We start from the raw sequence: 20,014 nt of genomic DNA on the forward strand, positions 1-20,014 counted from the left end.
CTCCATTTATAGACAATTTGTCTAACAGTAGACAGATGAATATCTAAGCTCTTTGAGATAACTTTGTAACACTTTCCAGCTTTATGCAACTCAACAATTGTTGATCATAGGTGTTCGGAGATCTCTTTTTTTTTTTGCGAGGCATGGTTCACATCAGCAAGTGCTTCATGTAAATAGCAAACTCAAAATGGCTGAGTGCCATTTTTACAAGTCAAAGTAGCTCTAACCCACATCTCCAATCTTGTTTCATTAATTGGACACTAGGTTTGCCAACTTTCAACACTAATTAGCATTTGTTGAAGTCATTAGCCTAAGGTTTCACATACTTTTTTCCAAACTATACTGTGAATATTCAAATGAAATATTCAATATGTACAAGAACAATGCAATCATTTGTGTGTTACTAGTTAAAACAGATTGTGTTTGTTGATTACTGTAACTTAGATGAAGAGCTTAGATGAAGATACTTTTTCTTGCCATTGTATCTGTGATTTTCATCTACAGTGGTGCTTGAAAGTTTGTGAACCCCTTAGAATTTTCTATACTTCTGCATAAATATGACCTAAAACATCACCAGATTTTCACACAAGTAAAAGATAAAACTTATCTAAAAGTAGATAAGGAGAACAAAATTAAACAAATGAGAGAAAAATATTATACCTGGTCATTTATTTAATGAGGAAAATGATCCAATATTACATATATTGGAGTGGCGAAAGTATGTGAACCTTTGCTTTTGAACTGCAACTAAACGTTTCCAGTAACTGTTGATCAGTCCTGTGCATCGGCCTGAAGGAATTTTAGCCCATTCTTCAGTACAGAACAGCTTTAAATCTGGAATGTTGGTGGGTTTTTTCACATGAACTGCTTGCTTTAGGTCCTTCCACAGCATTTCTGTTGGATTAATGTCAGGACTTTGACTTGGCCATTCCAAACCATTAAATTTATTATTCTTTAACCATTTTTTAGTAAAACAACCTGTGTGTTTAGGGGCATTGTCTTGCTGCATGACCCACTTTGATGTTTTAGGTCATATTTAAGCAGATATATAGAAACTTCTAAAGGGTTCACAAACTTTCAAGCACTATTTTATCTATCTATCTATCTATCTATCTATCTATCTATCTATCTATCTATCTGTTGATTGATTGCCTGGTCACTTTAATTCATGGGTTTAAAATATCAGTCTCTCAATGTTCCTTTGTTCATTTAGCCCATTAAACTTTATTAATTATTAAACTCAAAAGCTTAAACAAACAAACAACTAGATAAATGCACATAACATTTAATAATAATAACAAATATATGACTTTAAGAGTTGACATAGGGGGAACAATAAATGCTAAGCTGCTTAACTTATCGCCATTATTAGGCTTTGTATTTATTTATTTATTTATCTATCTATCTATCTATCTTGTTTTTAAGCACAATACTTCTGCTGCTCCTGGAGAACAGTTTCCCCAAATCAAACTTGACTCCGTTATACAGCTAACTCCTCCTTCCCCTTCTGCTGTCACTGGATCAGCGGCTGAATTCCAAATCGGTCCTCTGATAGAAATACAGTGCACTTTGTACCCTACAGAAGCCACTACAGTATAGACTAACTATTGCGCCTACCCAGGGAACACGGCGCCATTTGGGATGCAGCCTATGACAAAGTGTGAGGGCGGAAACCTCCAGAAAGCGTACTGGGTGGCGTGGAAATTGCTGGAAGGTAAAATAGCTAACCGAAATACTCACAGGACTTAATACACGTATCTGAAGACATTCAGTGTTGTCCTTTGTGAGATTAAATAAAAGATAAACTCCTTTTTGGTGTGGACCGAAGTCTTAGGTAAGTCTACTCTTGAAAGCGCGGGAATGCTAGCTAGCCCGGGAGTTATGCTAGTTAGCAAGCAGGCTAGAATGACTAGGTGTTACTTAACAATAAATTGCAGGCTTATTAAAATAATAACAATATTAATAACTTTGAACAAAAAAAAAACATAAACAGGAATTGAAGTTGAATTTTAATAAAAGTGCACATCGCTGTTAAAGCTCCACATTGTTAACTAAGGCAACTTAAATGCAGTTGCTAAGCATTTTTATGTGTTGTGTGTGTTCAGTAGCTCCTCATTAGACCTGCACAGGGAGGCTGTAATAAGGTTAGACATTTTCATTTTAGAATCCTATGTTCTATAGTGACTGGGGATTCAGTGCCTAGTAATGATTTAGCTCCAGAGGATGTTTTGAAGTTTACATTGTGATGTATGACAAGTCAGAAATGGAGAACTGGCATGTTTGTGTTCAATTAAATGTGTATTAAAATGCAGTTTTGTTAAAGTTTCTATTTTCCTGATCTGTGCAGAAGGGAGACGAGGCTAAAAAAATGCAGGAGTGTGTGACGGTGATCACCAACCCCACAGTGTCTGTGCGTGTGACCAGCACCCTCAGCTCCTTCGATGTGGACCGGAGATTTAACCGAGGGATCACCATTGCAGAGCTGAAGGTGCTTCTCCATCACTCCTGGGTTATCAGTCAAACTCAAGAACGAGAGAGAGAAGATTAACACAAGGGTTTTAAAGGAAGTCCAGAGTTGTGAATGTGATATTTGAGCTGTCTCGTTTACCTGCAGAAGCTCTGCATCGGTTTGACAGTCTGCATATCTGGTCATGTGAACTTTCTGGAAGAACCCAGAGCAAAATTTACGACATATTCTTGAACTTATATATATATATATATATATACACACACACACACATACTAAGGATGTCACGATACCAAAAATCTAGTAGTCAGTACCGATACCACCAAAAGTACATAATACTCGATACCATAAAATAAAATGATAAACTCCTGGATTACATCCTCCTCTGGCTGATACTGGCAAAAAAAGAGAGAGAGAGGGATATTTTAGTTATCAAACACTGTCTGACAATGACTAATAAAACAGTGGAGGCTACAAGTGCTAAGGTGCACTCCTAAACACACACACACACCTTATACTTTGAATGCAAGCATTTGTTTAGATTCACTGATGTGCTGGCAGGCCAAAAAGATTTATTAAAAGCATGAACATTCGAATAAATATTAGTGACATTAGGCTACATTTTGCTGACAGGACATGGGCTGAATGGCGATGCATGGTGGCCCATTAGGAGGTAGTTTATAACATCGCAATGCGTTAGTGTTGTTAACAAATAACTGGCTATCGCAAACATTACATGGAGTGCAACGATAGTTGGTTTCAAGGCCACAATGCCAGCTGCCTCAAACAAACTCAATATACTGCCGTCTTTCAGGTGCTTCGCCAAATTCGAGGTGTTTCCTCACTTTGTTTGAAATGAACAATAGCATCGGTTGCACACCGGCTTCAGAGCATCAATTATATGTTTGCCGTCATCCACCTCGAATGCGAAGTATTTCCATATTCGACTCCTATCACCTTTCCTCTCAACGAGTCGGGGCGGAGCTAAACTTGTTGCCATCTTCTGTAGTTTTTCCCGTGTGCTTGTAGGCATGCTTCTTCTTCTTCTTTACCACTTGTGGACCGACTAAAATACTTACCGTATTTGTTGCCCCCATCAGTTCCGGAAGAGTTGCAACCTTGGTACATTCATTACTAACAGTACCTACACTACTGCAGAAAAACAAGTACTGTCACGTTTTAAGAATATTGGTACCGACTTGTTACTGAAGTATCGGTTCTCGTGACATCCCTATTATATACACTACCAGTCAAAAGTTTCTGCTCGTGGAGAAAGTTTAACCAGTCTCGTCTTCTCCTACCGGAAGTGTGACCAGCCTCTCCTGCAGGAAACTTGACCAATCCTGTCCACTCCTACAGGAAGCTTGATCTTTTGGCCTGCCCTAATCATGATATTTTTGGATTTATTTTTTTCTCCTGATGAATTTAGTTGGTTCAAAATATAAAGAAATTAGATATGAAAACCACCATGACTTTGACCAGAATAAAGAATTTACTGAAGATGAATCTATAGTGAAGCACCTTTGTGGCATATTACCACAATAATTCCTAATTGTAATTCATCACCTTGCATATATTGTTGTATTTGCATGTACCAGTGTTAAATCTAAAGCAGGAAATGCAAATCTTTTTGAAATGATGAAATTTGCTGTGGTATTCTGTGTTGTGCTTGTATCTCATGCCCCTCTGCGGTGTGTGTGTTTTCAATAGTGCAAGCTGGAGCTCATCATCGGCTGCCCCGCAGCCTCTATGGACCTCCAGTTGTTCAGCTCTTCAGACAAGTTCTTGCAGAACCTTGATGATAACGACGCTCTGTTAGGTTCCTACCCTGTAGATGACAACTGCAGACTACACGTGAGTCAGTCATGCAGTCAGAAAGACCTAGCTTTAATGAGTTTAAATTCTGTTTGAGTAGACCAAACCTTCACCCTGTGCAAATATTTACTCTTTCTTTTGATCAGAAACCCAGCACACCTGATGTTGGTTTATAACAACGAGGAGTTTTAGGGTCACTTGTTTAAAACATAGCCATAAACAAAGAGTTGAGATATGACACTGATGATAAAGTTGTGTTATAACTTCAGGTGATTGATCGCAGCGGTTCTCTGACTGGAGCGTTCAGTGATTTGTCCCAGGTGGAGAAATATGAGATTCCTGAAGATGCATATGATAAGAGATCAGGTAATTAATGTTTAATGAGTGATTTTACTTCTTATCATGTAATATTGACTGTATGAAAACTTTCTTAGCCTCTATTTGGTGCTACTGAAAAGCAATGCATATACTTTTATTATTAGTTATATTATTATAGTTTTAACTGCTTTTTATACATACATAATTTATTTATTTATTTTTGTGTAATTTTCTTAATAAATAAATAAATGCAAATATTAAAACCAAGTGATACATCAAGCGAAATTACATCCTTCAATAATCACAAGGGTGGGCAAAGTATAAATTCATTAGTAACCCCTTTCTGTCTTGCTCAGTCCCTTGTTTCAGTTGCATAGAATCTTAATTGACTCGGCTCAAAAGTAGTAGCTAACACGAAGAAATAAGATATATCTAGCTAGTTCAGAGGATTAATACAGACTAAGACAAACAATGATGCACCGAAAGGAAAATTCAGGATGCACTTGGCTGAAAACCGAAACTGAATAAAAATAAATAAATAAAAGAAACATTAAAAAAAAAAATTTTTTGTATAATTATGTTAATATTAGACTTTTAAACTAATTTCATGAATTTAATGAATTTGAATTGAAAAACTACAAACCAGTTCTTCATTCAGTTCTGTAACAAATTTAACTTTTTTTTTTTTTTGAATTTTTTTTATTATGATTTGCAAAACAGCGGTCAAGTAATGAACTTGAGAGCTCTAGGCTAGCATCTTGCAGATACAAAAAGTTTAAATATGCTACACAATCATTTTAATGAAAACAACAGGCCGAACAGAGAATGGCAGGGCCTCTATTCTGTTGTTGTTGTTTTGCTGTTCTCTGCATATTGAACAGGATGTCGTGTTTTCAGGCGGTGTGTCAAACCTGTCGTGGAAAAGTGCTTGGGCACTGTACCCCCTCTTGAAATTTCTGCAGAACAAACACTGCAGATGGCAAATTTGATGTCTTTATCAGAAACTTTGAAGTATTTCTAAACCGTGACATGATTGGCCTTTGCCGGGTAGCGCCATGATAACCGGCGGCTAGATCGAAAGTCTAATCTGAGCGCCGAGGGGCGGGGCGAGCAGGACGGCATATATTTTTGGGTCATATTTGTCCGAAAAATTTTCGGCAGCCGAAATTTCGGTGCATCCTTATTTATAACCCATTTGACAAATCATCCAGACATTTTGATTTCCTGAATCGAAGTTGATAATCTCGCCATATTGTCCAGGTTTCCAGATATGCATGTCCACTGTGAACTCTTGTTACCCTTCACTGTAACGGTTAATCCCCTGTTAATCCTAACTGTTCCAGTTTTTTGAGGTTTGCAACTCACCTGACTTTCCTTAGACTCGGTTCGAAACTTCAAGAGGAACATGAAGATAGGGCGCTTCAACGAAGAGACCGCAGCTAAGCGTGAAGAGACACTCTCACAGAAAGAGGAAGAGGAGAACGCTGCATTAGCCTTAATCACAGTTGGCAAGCGGTGTCAAGTGAAAGTGGTTGGTCAGCCAACAAAGATCGGCACAGTTATGTTTGTTGGTATGTGTTCTTGTTTTTTTTCTCCCCACTGATTACAGATTAAAAGAATGGTTTGCACAAAACTAAAAAGCTTTCCCCATTATCTCAAATGTACTTGATTAAAGAGTCTTGTAAGCGATGTGGTAGTGATTAGGCTAGTCATAAACACATAAGAGTTGCATAGGTCATGCTTCTTCTTCTGTTTACTCCTAAGGCTGTTTGTAGTTTACGTTTCTATGTCTTTTAGGTACGACAGACTTCAAACCAGGCCACTGGGTGGGTGTGAAATATGATGAGCCACTTGGGAAAAATGATGGCAGGTTAGTATCCGTATAATTTTTTTTCATGCTCTAGAAAGGCATTACATTGGCCTTGACTTGAATGTTGTTTGTTTGTTTGTTTGTTTGTTTGGTTGTTTTTTTTGCTGGATCTTATCTGCTTTTACATATACACTACCGGTCAAAAATTTAGACACATTCATTCTTTATTTAAATTTTTCCCCCACATTTTATAATAATAATAAAGTCATCAAAACTCTGGAATAACACAAATGGAGCTATGGGAATTATGTTATGTATAAAAAATCCAAAAATAAATCAAAATTTAATATATCTCTGCTTGTGTGTGTATGTATGTGTATGTATGTACGTGTGTATGTATGTATGTGTGTGTGTATGTGTGTGTATATGTATGTGTGTGTGTGTGTGTGTGTGTATATATATATATATATATATATATATATATATATATATATATATATATATATATATATATATATATATATATATATATATATCATACACCTTCAGATCAAAAGGTTTTTAAGATCATGCGAAACATTTCAGTTGAGTGTCTCCAAACTTTTGACCGGTTAGTGTACTTGAAGGTCAAATACATGATGAACTACAACCGTATACTGTCCACTATCAGCATTAGAACATTTACAAAATAACTAGGAGAGAAGTAGGACTGGTGCTGATCGTGGGCAGTACAAGTTCTAAAATTGGTTACAAAGCACATTTTTGTTTGGAACTTTATCTGGTTCAACTACATTGAGCTTTAAAGACGGTGTGAAACTGAAGGATCAGCGTTTTTGCTCATTGAACCAGATAGTTAGTGAGCACTGTATGTTATACTAAAGTGAAATGTCATGTTGTATCCCAATTGTCCCTGTGGAGTTAATGTAGATTGCCATGTCTGCATCTTGTTCCAGTGTGAACGGCAAGCGGTACTTTGAGTGTGAGCCAAAGTACGGTGCGTTTGTGAAGCCTCTGTTCGTGACTGTGGGAGATTTTCCAGAGGAGGACTATGGTTTGGATGAGATGTAGGCTCCACCTGCCATGGTATCACAAGGTATCAGGCGGGGGGAAAAAACATCCATCTGGAAGGACGAAGCAGAACTCTAGTCATAGCCCTTGATTACAAGGGTTTTTTTTTCCCGTGTTTTTTTTTTTTTTCCTGCTAATGATATTTTAGTTTCATAATTGTCCTGAAGAGACCAAAAAGGTAGCCTTTATACAACACTGTTGGTGGAAATTTAACAGCATGTCCTAGCATTAAACAAGAACGTGCTTATTTACATCTCTATGGCCACTGGCATTGCTTAGCTCATAATGTGAGGACGGGAGTAGATGCCAAATTAGCTGTCTGACACATCAATTGAGGGAGAATGAACAGATTTTGTTCTTTGCCAAGCTTTTCGTCGCGTTTTGATTTGTGAATATTTCACATCTTGTTTTCTCAACAAACTTGTAGTGTTGGTTTTTTTTTTTCTCTTCATAGCTGTTTTTAATGAATGGCAAAATGTGTAATAAGAGCTGGAGATAGCATAACAATTCTTTGTTTTATTTAACTGTTTTATTTTCACTAGTAAGCGTAATATGTATAAATGTTTTTGGAAACTAATAACCTTATTCCTCTTTTTTTTTTCTTTCCTTTTTCTCTCACTTAGAAGAACAGTGCACTCCCTTTTCAGTGTCCTGATTGTTCTAATGCGTCCTTATTCAGTGATTTCAGACTAAATGCACTGGTTGGCTAATTATATAAATAACACACCAAGCACTCTGCTCTAGACAACAACCACATGGATATTATGGTATTCCTCAAAAACGCACATCTTATCATTTGATTTCACTGAGAATAATGAATTGTACGTCATGTGTACAACATGCACAAATGCGTTCAGTTTTTAAATTAACCTTGTGCATGAAACAGATTTAATATTAGCATGGATTGGGAAAGTCATATGTCTGCAGTGGTTCTCCATTCCAGTCCAAGAGAGCGTATGATGCACATTTTAACGTGTATTGTGTGTATCGTCAGCATTTTTATAATACTGACCAACTGCATGTTACTTTTAAGAGATTTAGTTGAATGAGAGTATGACTAAGTGAGTAGTATTTGTTTTAGATGGCACTTAAAAAATGTTAAACGTTAATTTTTTAGTAGACGAAAACCTAAACATTGTGATCTATGAACTTAAAAAGCATCAAGACCAGGGCTTCACGATTATGGCTAAAATAAGAACCATGATTATTCTGATAATTTTTCACTTATTTAAGAGTACAAGAGATTTATTGCACTTTATCATTTTCTTTCAAATTGAACATTAAAAGCCTGTAACGCTCGGTGTGGTGTAGGATGCCAGTCCATCACACGGCACTACACGCACACTCACATGTAGGGAATCTTTTGGCCTGCCCTAATCATGATGTTGCATTTTTGCCATATCAGCCACCCCTATGCCTTTGACTGGATTAGAGAACCATTGACCTCTGGTCCCCCATGTGATGATGCAGTGTATACTACAGGTTTAGTACCACTCCAAACACAAAACATGGTCCACTGATGATGATGATGATGATAATAATAATGAGTAGTTTGGTGACATGGCCACAAATCAAAGTGGCATAGGAAGTCATTTAAGAAAGCTGCACCTGTTGAAGATCCTTGTCTTGAGAATGTCACACATATGAAGGGTTTTTTTCCCCCCTACATCTAGTATTTTTTGAGTCCAGCACAGTTTGCTTTTGTTTCTGCACTAACACACTAAATAAATATTATGAACCTGGCAAGTAGTTGAATTTTTTTGAGTAAAGTAGATAAATGGCTAAACTCTGTAAGACCCTGCGCTGTCATATGAAATTTATTCCGATTAGCTGGTGTGCATTTGTACTTTTTATTTATTTTGTGAATCTCTCAGTCGTTTCTGATGTGTAAATGTTTTGTATGTGATCATAGCTTCTTCTAGAAGAAATAACAAGAACATATTGCATTAAAAAAAGCTATAACTGTCATAAAACTTAGTGTATTTGTAGATTTTGATCTGCTTTATTATTACAAGTGGTCTCAGATCGAAGGCTCAGCATTGTCTCTGCATATGTGAAAACATCAAATGAAACCGGATCTCTTCTAATGGCCTACAAGTGATCTAGGTGTACTCGGTCCTCCTAGTCTGCCTCGCATTTTGCTTTATTGCTGAAGAATTTGAGGCTTTGCTGTGTATACACAGATGCAGTTTTCTGTCATAGCACAAATAAAAACGACGTTAAAAAAAGACTTCAATGGATGAAACGCTCCAATAAAGTAAACTGTTAGATTAGCAAGAGGACAAACTCATACAGTCTAATAGATAATTCTTGCACTAGCTTAAGTTTAATTAGTTAAGCAGCAATAATTATAATAATTAGTGTATGCATGTACCATCGTTTGTATTTGGTCTTTGTGAACCACTTACATGAGCGGCACATGAGGGTATGGCATGAAGCATCAGCTGGTTTTGATGGTTCTGCAACTGGTTTCTTGTTTCTCCCCCAGATATTTCTTTTTGAATACACTTGTATTGTGACCACTAAAGCACAGAGGTCATTTGTAGCTAGTTCTCATTTGAAAATTTATACTATGAAAATTATGTTCACATACAGTCAGGTCCATAAATATTTGGACATTGACAAAATTGTTATTTTGGCTGTCTACCACAGTATATATGGAATATAAGCACAGACATTCAGTTTTAACCCCATGAACCTTCAGTAAAATTAGCCTAAAACGCCTATCCAAGGCATACCCAAATTAAAATTAAAGCTGTTCTTGAACCGTTTGGAGTACATGCATAGTTTTGGTCTCTTTTGAAAGGTGACACTCTGAAGCTTATGTAGGAATCACTGTAATTGCTACTGGTATTGAGTAATAGAGGAATGGATCACACTGAAACAGATTTTTTTTTTTCACACTTGATTTTTTGGCATACAGATGCCCACAGCTGGGAGCGTTGAGGGTATTTAAATCTAACTTGGGTGAACCAATTACAGCACTTGCATGTGTCCCTACTCCATTTTAAAGGACCAAAAGTAATTGGACAATTGGCTGCTCAATTGTTTCCGGGATCAAGAACACTCTCCATTAGCTAGGCATTTCTGTGTCAAAGTCAACAATCAAGAGAAGACACCAGACTAAATACAGAGGATTTACCATGAGAAGTAAACTTCAAAAACAGGAAGACCAGATTAGAGTTGGCCAAAAACATCTTCAAAAAAAACAAACAAAGCAAAAAAACATCCTTTGGACAGATGAGAGGAAGATAAACTGTTTCCAGAACCATAGGAAGAGAAGGGTATGGAGAAGTAAGTGCTCATGATTTGAAGTAGAGATGCAGTGATTGCAATTGTCATGGATGAGCAACTTGCCTCAGCATCATAAGTGATATTTTTGATGAAAGTATTAATTGTTGCATTGTGTACAGGAGGCATAAATAATGATTTTGGTTTAAACCTTGAACGATTAGATGAGGGATCCTGATTCTCTCCGGAAGCATTTCCAGATGTACAACCCCAATTCCAAAAAAGTTGGGACGCTGTGTAAAATGTAAATAACAGAATACAATGCTTTGAAATCTCATAAACTCGTATGTTATTCACAATAGAACATAGAAAACATATCACATGTTTAAACTGAGGAAACATACCATTTTAAGAAAAATAAATAAATAAAAAAGGTAATTTTTAATTTGATTGCCGCAACACGTCTCTAAAATTTGGGACGGGGGAAACAATATTTATAAATATGTTTATTTACTTTTTAAATAAATAAATAAATTATATATATATATATATATATATATATATATATATATATATATATATATATATATATATATTTTTTTTTTTTGCATGAAAACATGCACTCTCATTATTTCCCATAATGGTACAATATTGGCTCTAGGCAACAAACTCCAAAATCCTTCAAAATTATAAATATGAAATAGAAAATAAATAATAGGAGATTCAATTCAATTCAATTTTATTTGTATAGCGCTTTTTACAATAGAAATTGTCTCAAAGCAGCTTTACAGAAATATCAACAAGAGATGAGTACTGATTCTGTTTTAATTAGGGAAAAAAGCAGTACAAACTTTTTTTTTGCCCAGTGGTACCATAAAGGGTATAAAGTATAGTACAATTACTCAAGTATTTTCCCCAATACTGTAAGAAGAACTACAAGCCTATGTGAAACAAAAGTCCTCTGTATGTCAGTATGTCGCTACCACAGTTTCTTTACGTGGCACACTGTTTCCACACACCGTTTCCACACACTGTTTAGTAGGGTAGTATGCTGTGTTGCTTTCCACCCGGATTTGGTTTATTTTGAAGATAAATCACACGAGTGCACTTTTCATTTGTTGTTTTTTTGTGGCTCATCCTAAAAGCTGTTCAGGACTCCATCTGGGACAGGAATGAAAACCAGCTGCTTTTTCATGATTTTCTACCTCACTTTCTTTGATATCTGGGGTAAGTCCGTTTTCCTCACTAGTATCCGTTATATATTAGGAATAAACTCATTCTGAATTACTATTAAACCACTATCAACTAAAACAACAACCAAGATAAGATAATACAAAGAATGGACAAAGTTGTCAGTGTTATTCACAGACACTAAACCAACGGGGGATTTTGCCTGAAAGGGTTCATACAGTTGATTTTATATCGAAATAAAAACCACACTGCTTTAACTGTGGTTTAATTATTCGTTGTTGGTTTGTAATCCAGATTAACCATGGCCTGTTTATTGTAATTCCTATTAAACGGGCTCGGGACATTTTTTGTTATATTAGTGAAAAATAGTCTTTAATGGAATTTAGACTTAGTTATTTGTCGGTAATTTCTTTACTGTGGACATTAGAATAATAGGTAGCATTCTTGTAGATACATCTCTATATAGTTACTTAGTAAGTTAATAGAAGTAGTTAATCTTTTAGTGAGTTAAAAATGCATACTAATGTCTGCATTTTTAATTATTCGCTATTTAGAGGTTTATTTACCTTTGCTAAATCCCAAAGTCTCTCAAGCCGCTAGGGGGCAGTGCAGCACTATGCCATCCGTGACAAACAGCAGCTCTGACCAGAACCAGCCGGTTCCATTGGATCATAATCTATTGTTATTATGATGTCAGTTAACGCCTACAATTTTTTTTGTTAAGTTGATTTAAATTAAATACTTAAACAGTTTTTAAATCGCAGTCTAACGTTATCCTTATTCTTGACCTAGCTCAAATCACTTCTTCAACCATTCGTGTTACAACAAACTATTGGTGCTGTTACAACTGTCTCTTTTAGGTTTAAGGGGATTCAGGTGATTGACTGGCTTTTCTCCAGATTGTTTGTGTGTGTGTGTGTGTGTGTGTGTGTGTGTGTGTGTGTGTGTGTGTGTGTGTGTTATCCTAGGTTATTGTATTATCGATATCAGAATGAGAGTACTTTGAATCATTCAAGATAATGAGATGAACAAATACCAAAAAGCTTAGATGTTTTTTTAAAAAAAAATAATTTTACAAATGTAATATTTTTGTAGACCCATAGAAAGCGACTAGAATTCATTTTATTTTATTTATTTTAAGAATTGTATTATCATTTTTATTTAATGTCCTTTAGTTGTAATTGTGCCGGATTTGTGAAACCTGCTGTTGGTTGGGATGGTACTGTGGTAATATACCATATTATCCCATTGTACAATTTCTCATTTCCCTTCATCTATAGAACAAAACAAAAAAAATATTGCCAGTGTCTGTAGTGTATGAATGGGTATGTGATTGTGCCCTGCGATGGATTGGCACCTTGTCCAGGGTGTACCCCGCCCTGTGCCCGATGCTTCCTGGGATAGGTTCCAGGTTTCCCTGTGACCCTGAAAAGGATAAAGTGGTGTAGAAGATGGATGGAGATAATGAATTTTCAAACAGTTTTTTACCTTTTATTTCCAGATTTATCCACCTCTCAAAATGCAAGAAATGAGAGCAAAGCACATATTACAGCAACTGGGGTATATGTTACTGCTTGGGAAGGACAAATAACTGTCACAGCTTCAAACTCATCCAGCCATGAATCCATCACACACACTGCACCGTTGTTAAGAACTCCATTTACAACAATGTGGAGCCAAAACGCTCCACCTCCTACATCAGGTATTAACCATGTTTACACCACAGTACTGTTGAATTCTGGATTCTGATTGGTCAGAAGGTATTAATTAATTTTCTATAACAGCACAGCTCAGACAATAGTTCCAGCTATAATTCGAATTATGGGTTATTATTATTGGGCTAGTTTTAATATGTTATCTTCATGAGAAACAATGCATTTGACAGGCTTTTTACAGAGATAATTATATATATAATTCTTTTTATTTGGACAATAAAATGGTTTGGGACATTTAAACATTTCATGTTGTTAGTATGTAACTATATTTATTAAAACTCTTAAAAGGATTTAAAATTGCTGCTGTACTCTGTAGAATCACTTTCAACTTGTCATAAACACAAGTTATTTCCCAATCTTACGTATGTTGTTGCTTTAATTCATTCATAATGTTTTAGTTTTGAAACAAGCAGCAAAGTCTGTGGATGTGTCTGCTGTCTTTCCTACATCTCTACTTTCATTTTTTTTCTGTGAATTTTTAAACAACACTGAAATAATAATAATAATAATAATAATAATAATAATAATAACAAAAACACCAGTTGTTCTTTTAACCAAAGCCGCTGTCGTCCCAATTCGCTCAGCAGCGTGTTCCAAGGTCCATGTGGGCAGTTTCCTGGGTGGGATGACCCTGGGCTTCATCATAACACTGGCTGTGTGTGTGGGCTACAGGTTCATCTGCTCTGGCCAGCAGGGGCACTATCGAGCTCTGTGAGTATCATCACTTTACCTGGTTACCAAGAGCCAAGCCCTAGTACATCAGCTTAGAGTCAAAATAATTTGTAGTCTTATTGATGTGACTCCCAGCAATCCATAATTTTATTTTATGTCACAATGTTGCAGAGTTCTCGCTTCTGATTGATCAGAAGGTGATATATTTTCTATGAGAGCAGAGCTGACGTTATTCCAATTTATAAACTGCAATTTACAAGGAATTATGGTGGAAACTTGATATAACTGAAGCCTAACAATGAACAGATTTTAAACGTGTTGCTGTTTAATGATCAAAAAAAATGATCATTGCTGTGCTGTGAGAAGAACGAGACTCCAGTGACCACAGAACAGACAGAGGGTAAAGCCATGCCTTGAAGTTTCCCACCACAGGCTTAAAAAATAAAATAAAATAAAGCACACCAGGTTATTTTGATATATCAGTGAGTCCTTGTATAAATATAGCATCTTGATAATAATGCATATTCTGATAAAATATTAGACATTAGAAAGTTTATTGGCACATGCTTAAAAACAAGGATTTCAAAGTTGTAATTAATTCTCTCTCTCTCTTTTTAAAATCTTTTAGAGAACAACATGATGCCATCATATAATAGTGGAACCACTGGAGTGTCTAACGGTCATAAAAAGCTGGTTTATGATCGGACAAGTCTTACTGTACTGTTACAGGTCAGCGTGAGGTGCCTGTTGCTATTCAACAGCATGTACAGAAAAGTACAGATTCATATTAAACCTATCTCAATAGAAATCTCTGAGGTTATCAAACAGACATCAACCAACATCATCAAAACAGAGAAGAGCACGTACACACACACTGAACAGATGGCAGCAGAAGAGGACAGATGAAGATTGGAAAAAGACCAGACAATATTTCTCCAATATTCATCTGTCCAGTTCAGGTGAGCCTGTGCTCACTGCAGCCTCAGATTCCTGTTCTCGGCTGACAGCAGTGAAACCCCATGTGGTAATCTTCTACTGTTTTAGCCCATCCGCCTCAAGTTTTGACGTGTTGTGTATTCCGAGATGCTTTCCTGCTCAGCACGCTTGTAAAGAGATTTGAGTGATTATTTGAGTTACAGAGGCCTTCCATCAGAGTCTGGCTGTTCTTCTCTGACCTCTCACATCAACAAGGTGTTTCCACCCACAGAACTACAACTCACTGGATGTTTTTTGTTTTTCACACCAATGTGTAAACAGTCAAAGTCACCTGAACATTAACAGCAAGACTGGTTGATTAGATAATTGCATAAAAGTATGGGGAGAAAGGGGGGGCAGGTGTTCCTAATAAAGTGGCCACTGAGCGCATGTGTGGATGTCATCAGGTTTTCTTTGTACGTTTTTTGTGTTTAAATAATGAGTTCTCAAAACAACCAGTACAACAAAGTATATATTTTTATTACAGGCCCATCCATTTTAAAGTATTATGAAAAGTGATAGAATGTAACAGAACATAAGATTCTAAGATACATGCACATAAATCTATTAAAAATAAAAAAAAGAAAGAAAGAAAAAAAAACCAGATCATAATAAATGGATATAAATTCATTCTGTGTGCATTTAGAGATATCTAAATACCAATCCTTTAACTTGAGTGATTAGTACTCTAACGCTACAAAAAAAAAAAAACAACCAAAAGTTATTATATATTCAGAGTCGCACACTAACTACGCATAAAATCATGTTTAAGTGACACACATTTTAAGCAATGTTCTGTTAAACATGCAATACCAGCACTGTACCAACAAGTTATAAAAATGATGATTTTTTTTTGTTTTGTTGCATTGCTATCTCCAACACTGTTTATTCCATCAAGTGTCCATCAACACCATACTTCTGTAAAAAATAGATACTATTCTAAACATACTTCTCGGGTCTTTTTTTTTTTTTCACTATTTGCTCAGGTCACAGTGACATAGTTTGATCACAGGTTTTGATCTTTGCTCACATAAGGCAGGTGCTGATATTCAATTTCCATATCACTATTATATCACGGTATCCGGCATTATGATATGTTTATTCAATTAGAAATTCTGTACGAGAGACTTTACCTCACGGGCACAAACGTCCCCCAAAAAATGTTGCCTACTTTGGCAGCTGCCTCGGAAAATGGAATGCAAGGGAAGTGATATTTTGATCATTTTGTTGCTATATGGTATGAATATTGATATATGGTATGAGCCATGATCAGCACATGCCTTGTTCGTGTTAACTCATTTCAGGATGCATCAAATAAACTGCAATTCATTAACAAACCTTTAAACTTTTAAAATATAAAATCACATTTAAAGTGTGGGATCATCGTCTCTGTAGTGTATGGGGTAATATTCTTGTAAACATCTTAAGATACACATTGTGTCTCTATATAAAGCATCTACAACAGCATTATCGCTTAACGTCCGTAGTGTTCTATCGCTCTGCAACAATGTAAACGACTGACAACAAGGCTGCTCTTGGTAACTTGCTCATTGAGTGTCTAGTATGGGAGATTTGTGACGGTCATCACACATCCACTGACTAATCATCAGCTGGACATTCTCTCATTAGCTTATGCTACATGTATACACACAAAGAATAGGATAAATTATTTTGCTTTTAAAAAGAGGAAAAAAAAAAAAAAAGACTCAAACTCTTTGGAAGCCTCGTCGAAAGCAAGTTTAAAAAAAAAAAAAAAAAAAAAAAAAAAAAATCGCTGATTGTTTTCATTCAACTCTATAATGCTATTGTTCTTAATACATGATTACCAAACCGAGTACCAGCTACCTGCTGCTCTAAACCGCAAACCCTCGAGACGTGCTTATTTATCCTGCTTAAAACATAGCAAATCCATCGCTTCGATCACTTCTACGCCGAACAGGCGTCCATCCTCACGCTCAGTTCGTCTGACGTTCTGCTCCTTGCTTTTGAACGATACAGTCACTGAATAGGCAAAAATACATTAATAATGATTGAAAACCTACATATTAACATACAAAAACAGCTCTCTGAATCTAGACTGATCATTTCTGCTGATTACTAGGTAATAGCGATAATCAGTTCCATCTATTCTGCGATGATTACACATTGGCAGCATGCTGGAAGGCAAATATGTTAGATAACAAACCAGTTACCATGAGAAAAGAATTTGATCTATAATACATGGGGGGTCTAAAACAAGACTGAGGCTAGAGTTGATAAAAATCCAACAAAATGCATTTTGATATAAATTTTAAAAGACATTTTCGCTTAATGAAAACTGTAAATAGAAATGAGCGCGGGCAGAATTGTTCAAAAATATATATAGTGTTAAAAAGTAGTGTTTTATTTGCGGCACTAAGAGATCCAACCGAAGGCACTTGTATCGATTACAGTTTGATATGCTGGCACAGCCGAGCAAGGCGATCCGCCTTCCTAAAGCAACAGGTTCAACCCTCAAGATCTTCAGCTCAAGCTCACGGAGATCTCATCATGATCCACCCACACAAGCAAGCAGCCCTCGTGAGTGTTTTTGGTTTGCCAGGCTTGTAGTGAACGAAGGAAAGAAGGACGCTGCAGTTCAGGCCATGGGCGAGGCAGAGGATGAGGTCGTATATGAGAGTGATGAGGGTTCAACACCATACACACGTGTATATAAGAGGAGAGGGTGAATAATTGTCTGTTCATGGGCCAGCCTTGAGGATGCAGACATGGAAAAAAGGTAATGGGAGGGGAAAAGAATAAAAGAAATGAAATCTGCTTTTAAAACCAGTTCGGCCATATGTGGTTTATATATGGGCAAAAACTCCCACTGAAACCAGTCCAGCCGTGATTAATGCTTAACGTGAGTGTGAGAAAAAAAAAAGCAATCGAAGTCTAAGAGACTGAAATGTCTTTTTTTTTTTTAAAAAAAAACAAAACAAAAACAAAAAAACCCTCGAAGCATCTACACATCCTTCACAGATTGGCCTAGGCAGCAGTTCAGTGTGAAGAGAGCAGAGGCGGAGTGTGTGTTAAAGCTGATCTATAACCAGGTCAGGAAGCTCTCTTTGTCGATCTTGGTCGCAGCCAGCACAGACTCCATGTCGTTCAGGATGTCGGAGCTCAGCGCCTCCTGCAGGCTCGGCATCAGCTCCTCGCCCTCCACTGCCATGCTCTCGCCCTCCAGGGTGCCCAAGTCCACATCGGTGCCTGGGATTTCATCCAGGTAGTTTGGGAAACGGCTCGGCTGGGTAGCCAAGGACACAGGGCCGAGGGAGTCACCTGAGGGTGGAAGAGGAAACGTACTACATTTACCAGACTGTAAGACATGTTTTTTTTTGTCTCCTAGGTGTGTTGCGACCTGTTCGTCACATTAAACGTTATTTACAAGTCATTTTAATACACACTGATTGTGACCAATATTATAAGCACTTGTACTAATGTTTAACATGCTCATATTTACCAAGGGTGCCAAAATTAGTGGAGGGCATTGTGCATAGGCTACGTATGTAACATACTTAAAACCCCTTTGTAACCACTGCTTCTCTGACAAGTCCTTTTAAAATGTCATCGTTCAGCATTTTAACCTCAATGCTTGCTTTCATTTTGGTTTCAGCGGCAGAACTCCACTTCCTGGAGTGTCTTTATACTGAAGAAAAACTGCAAAACCGCTTTATAACAGCATATAATCTGTTATAAATATATATGTTTATTATAAATAACCTTTATATCAATTCTGATATTACCTCAGGTTATTTCTACTGTTTATTTTGTAAAATACAGCGTCATCATAACATAACATAAGCGTGTACGTGTGCAGTCCCTACAATATTACCTGCATAACAGATTCAGACGGGACAAAAACCCCAGAGATGCTCCGGTAATAATTAGGTTTCCCCACCACTTTGTGTTAAACTAACCCAATCTGAATAGGGCTTTAGCCAGCTAAAGTCTTTCATACAGACATTTTAAAGGCCACAGTGATCATAGAAACAAAACAAACACATCAGGAAGATCAGCATTTCTCTCAAGATATGCTGTTAAACGAGTGACAAAAGACTCCTTCTGACTAAAATTACACTCGAGTTACACTTAGCATTGACTGCTATCCTGAATTTCCATGGGTTGAGGATGGTTAGAAATAGTAACAAAAACAAAACAAAAACATCTCCAAGTGATGAATACAAATAAAACGTTGGAAACGTTTGATACGACTGATACAATGAATCAACTTCACGTGTAAATTAAGTGTTCATAATTTAGGGGTTGGGGTGTTGGAAGATTTTTAAAGCATCGTACTTGTCTCCATCTCATCTACGCTGTTCAGGAAGTCATCTGGAGTGCGTGGGACACTGTAACTGCTCATGCTCAGGCCACTGTCTGTGCTCTCATCTCTGGAGTGATACGTCCCGCTGAGGAGAGAGTGACAGAGGGAGAGAGAGAGAGAGAGAGAGAGAGAGAGAGAGAGAGAGAGAGAGAGAGAGAGAGAGAAACACCAATTAACTCACTATATCTCCCTACCTCTAAATCAGTAGTGAACAACGTATATAAATAGAAATGATCAAAAACAGACTGTTCATTAATTATTAATGGAATATTTATTTTATTTTATTTAACACGACTGAAATTTGACACACCACCCTGTCCTGTATGCTCAAATTATTGGCTTTAATACCTCCATTAAAAGCAGGTTACAGGCACATTATACAAAATTATTGTTTGTGACAACTGTAC

At 36.7% G+C, this 20,014-nt stretch overlaps 3 protein-coding genes across 10 annotated transcripts in view; 2 read left to right on the plus strand and 1 right to left on the minus strand.

Annotated features, from left to right (window-relative positions):
* The first annotated feature begins 1,628 nt into the window (after nt 1-1,628).
* On the plus strand, nt 1,629-9,220 carry tbcb (tubulin folding cofactor B). Of its 5 annotated transcripts, none has more exons than XM_017465072.3 (8): nt 1,647-1,834; nt 2,106-2,144; nt 2,348-2,488; nt 4,178-4,321; nt 4,552-4,648; nt 5,980-6,171; nt 6,398-6,470; nt 7,364-9,220. In XM_017465072.3, the coding sequence occupies exons 3-8, from the start codon at nt 2,369-2,371 to the stop codon at nt 7,476-7,478; spliced, it is 741 nt and encodes a 246-aa protein (XP_017320561.1). In that variant the 5' UTR covers nt 1,647-1,834; nt 2,106-2,144; nt 2,348-2,368; the 3' UTR covers nt 7,479-9,220.
* A 2,440-nt stretch (nt 9,221-11,660) lies between these two features.
* tmem123 (transmembrane protein 123) lies at nt 11,661-15,652 on the plus strand. 3 transcript variants are annotated; one of them, XR_008393860.1, is made up of 4 exons: nt 11,661-11,936; nt 13,402-13,602; nt 14,176-14,326; nt 14,916-15,652. XR_008393860.1 is itself a non-coding variant. In XM_053677882.1 (4 exons), the coding sequence occupies exons 1-4, from the start codon at nt 11,882-11,884 to the stop codon at nt 14,938-14,940; spliced, it is 408 nt and encodes a 135-aa protein (XP_053533857.1). In that variant the 5' UTR covers nt 11,664-11,881; the 3' UTR covers nt 14,941-15,652. The 3 variants fall into 3 exon arrangements, 1 of the variants encoding a protein (XP_053533857.1); XM_053677882.1 differs by having other exon boundaries at nt 11,664-11,936; nt 14,200-14,326; XR_001812486.3 differs by having other exon boundaries at nt 11,676-11,936; nt 14,203-14,326.
* Nucleotides 15,653-15,721: 69 nt separating this feature from the next.
* yap1 (Yes1 associated transcriptional regulator) overlaps nt 15,722-20,014 on the minus strand; it is a 35,150-nt gene continuing 30,857 nt past the window's right edge. For both annotated transcript variants that reach the window (XM_017466425.3, XM_017466424.3), the window contains 2 exons: nt 19,580-19,692; nt 15,722-18,562 (listed from right to left, as the gene is read on the minus strand). In XM_017466425.3, coding sequence (XP_017321914.1) covers nt 18,324-18,562; nt 19,580-19,692 — 352 coding nt within the window. In that variant the 3' untranslated portion in view covers nt 15,722-18,323. The remainder of the gene's footprint in view (nt 18,563-19,579; nt 19,693-20,014) is intronic.

The sequence above is a fragment of the Ictalurus punctatus genome, chromosome 4 (assembly GCF_001660625.3).
Source record: "Ictalurus punctatus breed USDA103 chromosome 4, Coco_2.0, whole genome shotgun sequence".
Classification (NCBI taxonomy): domain Eukaryota; kingdom Metazoa; phylum Chordata; class Actinopteri; order Siluriformes; family Ictaluridae; genus Ictalurus; species Ictalurus punctatus.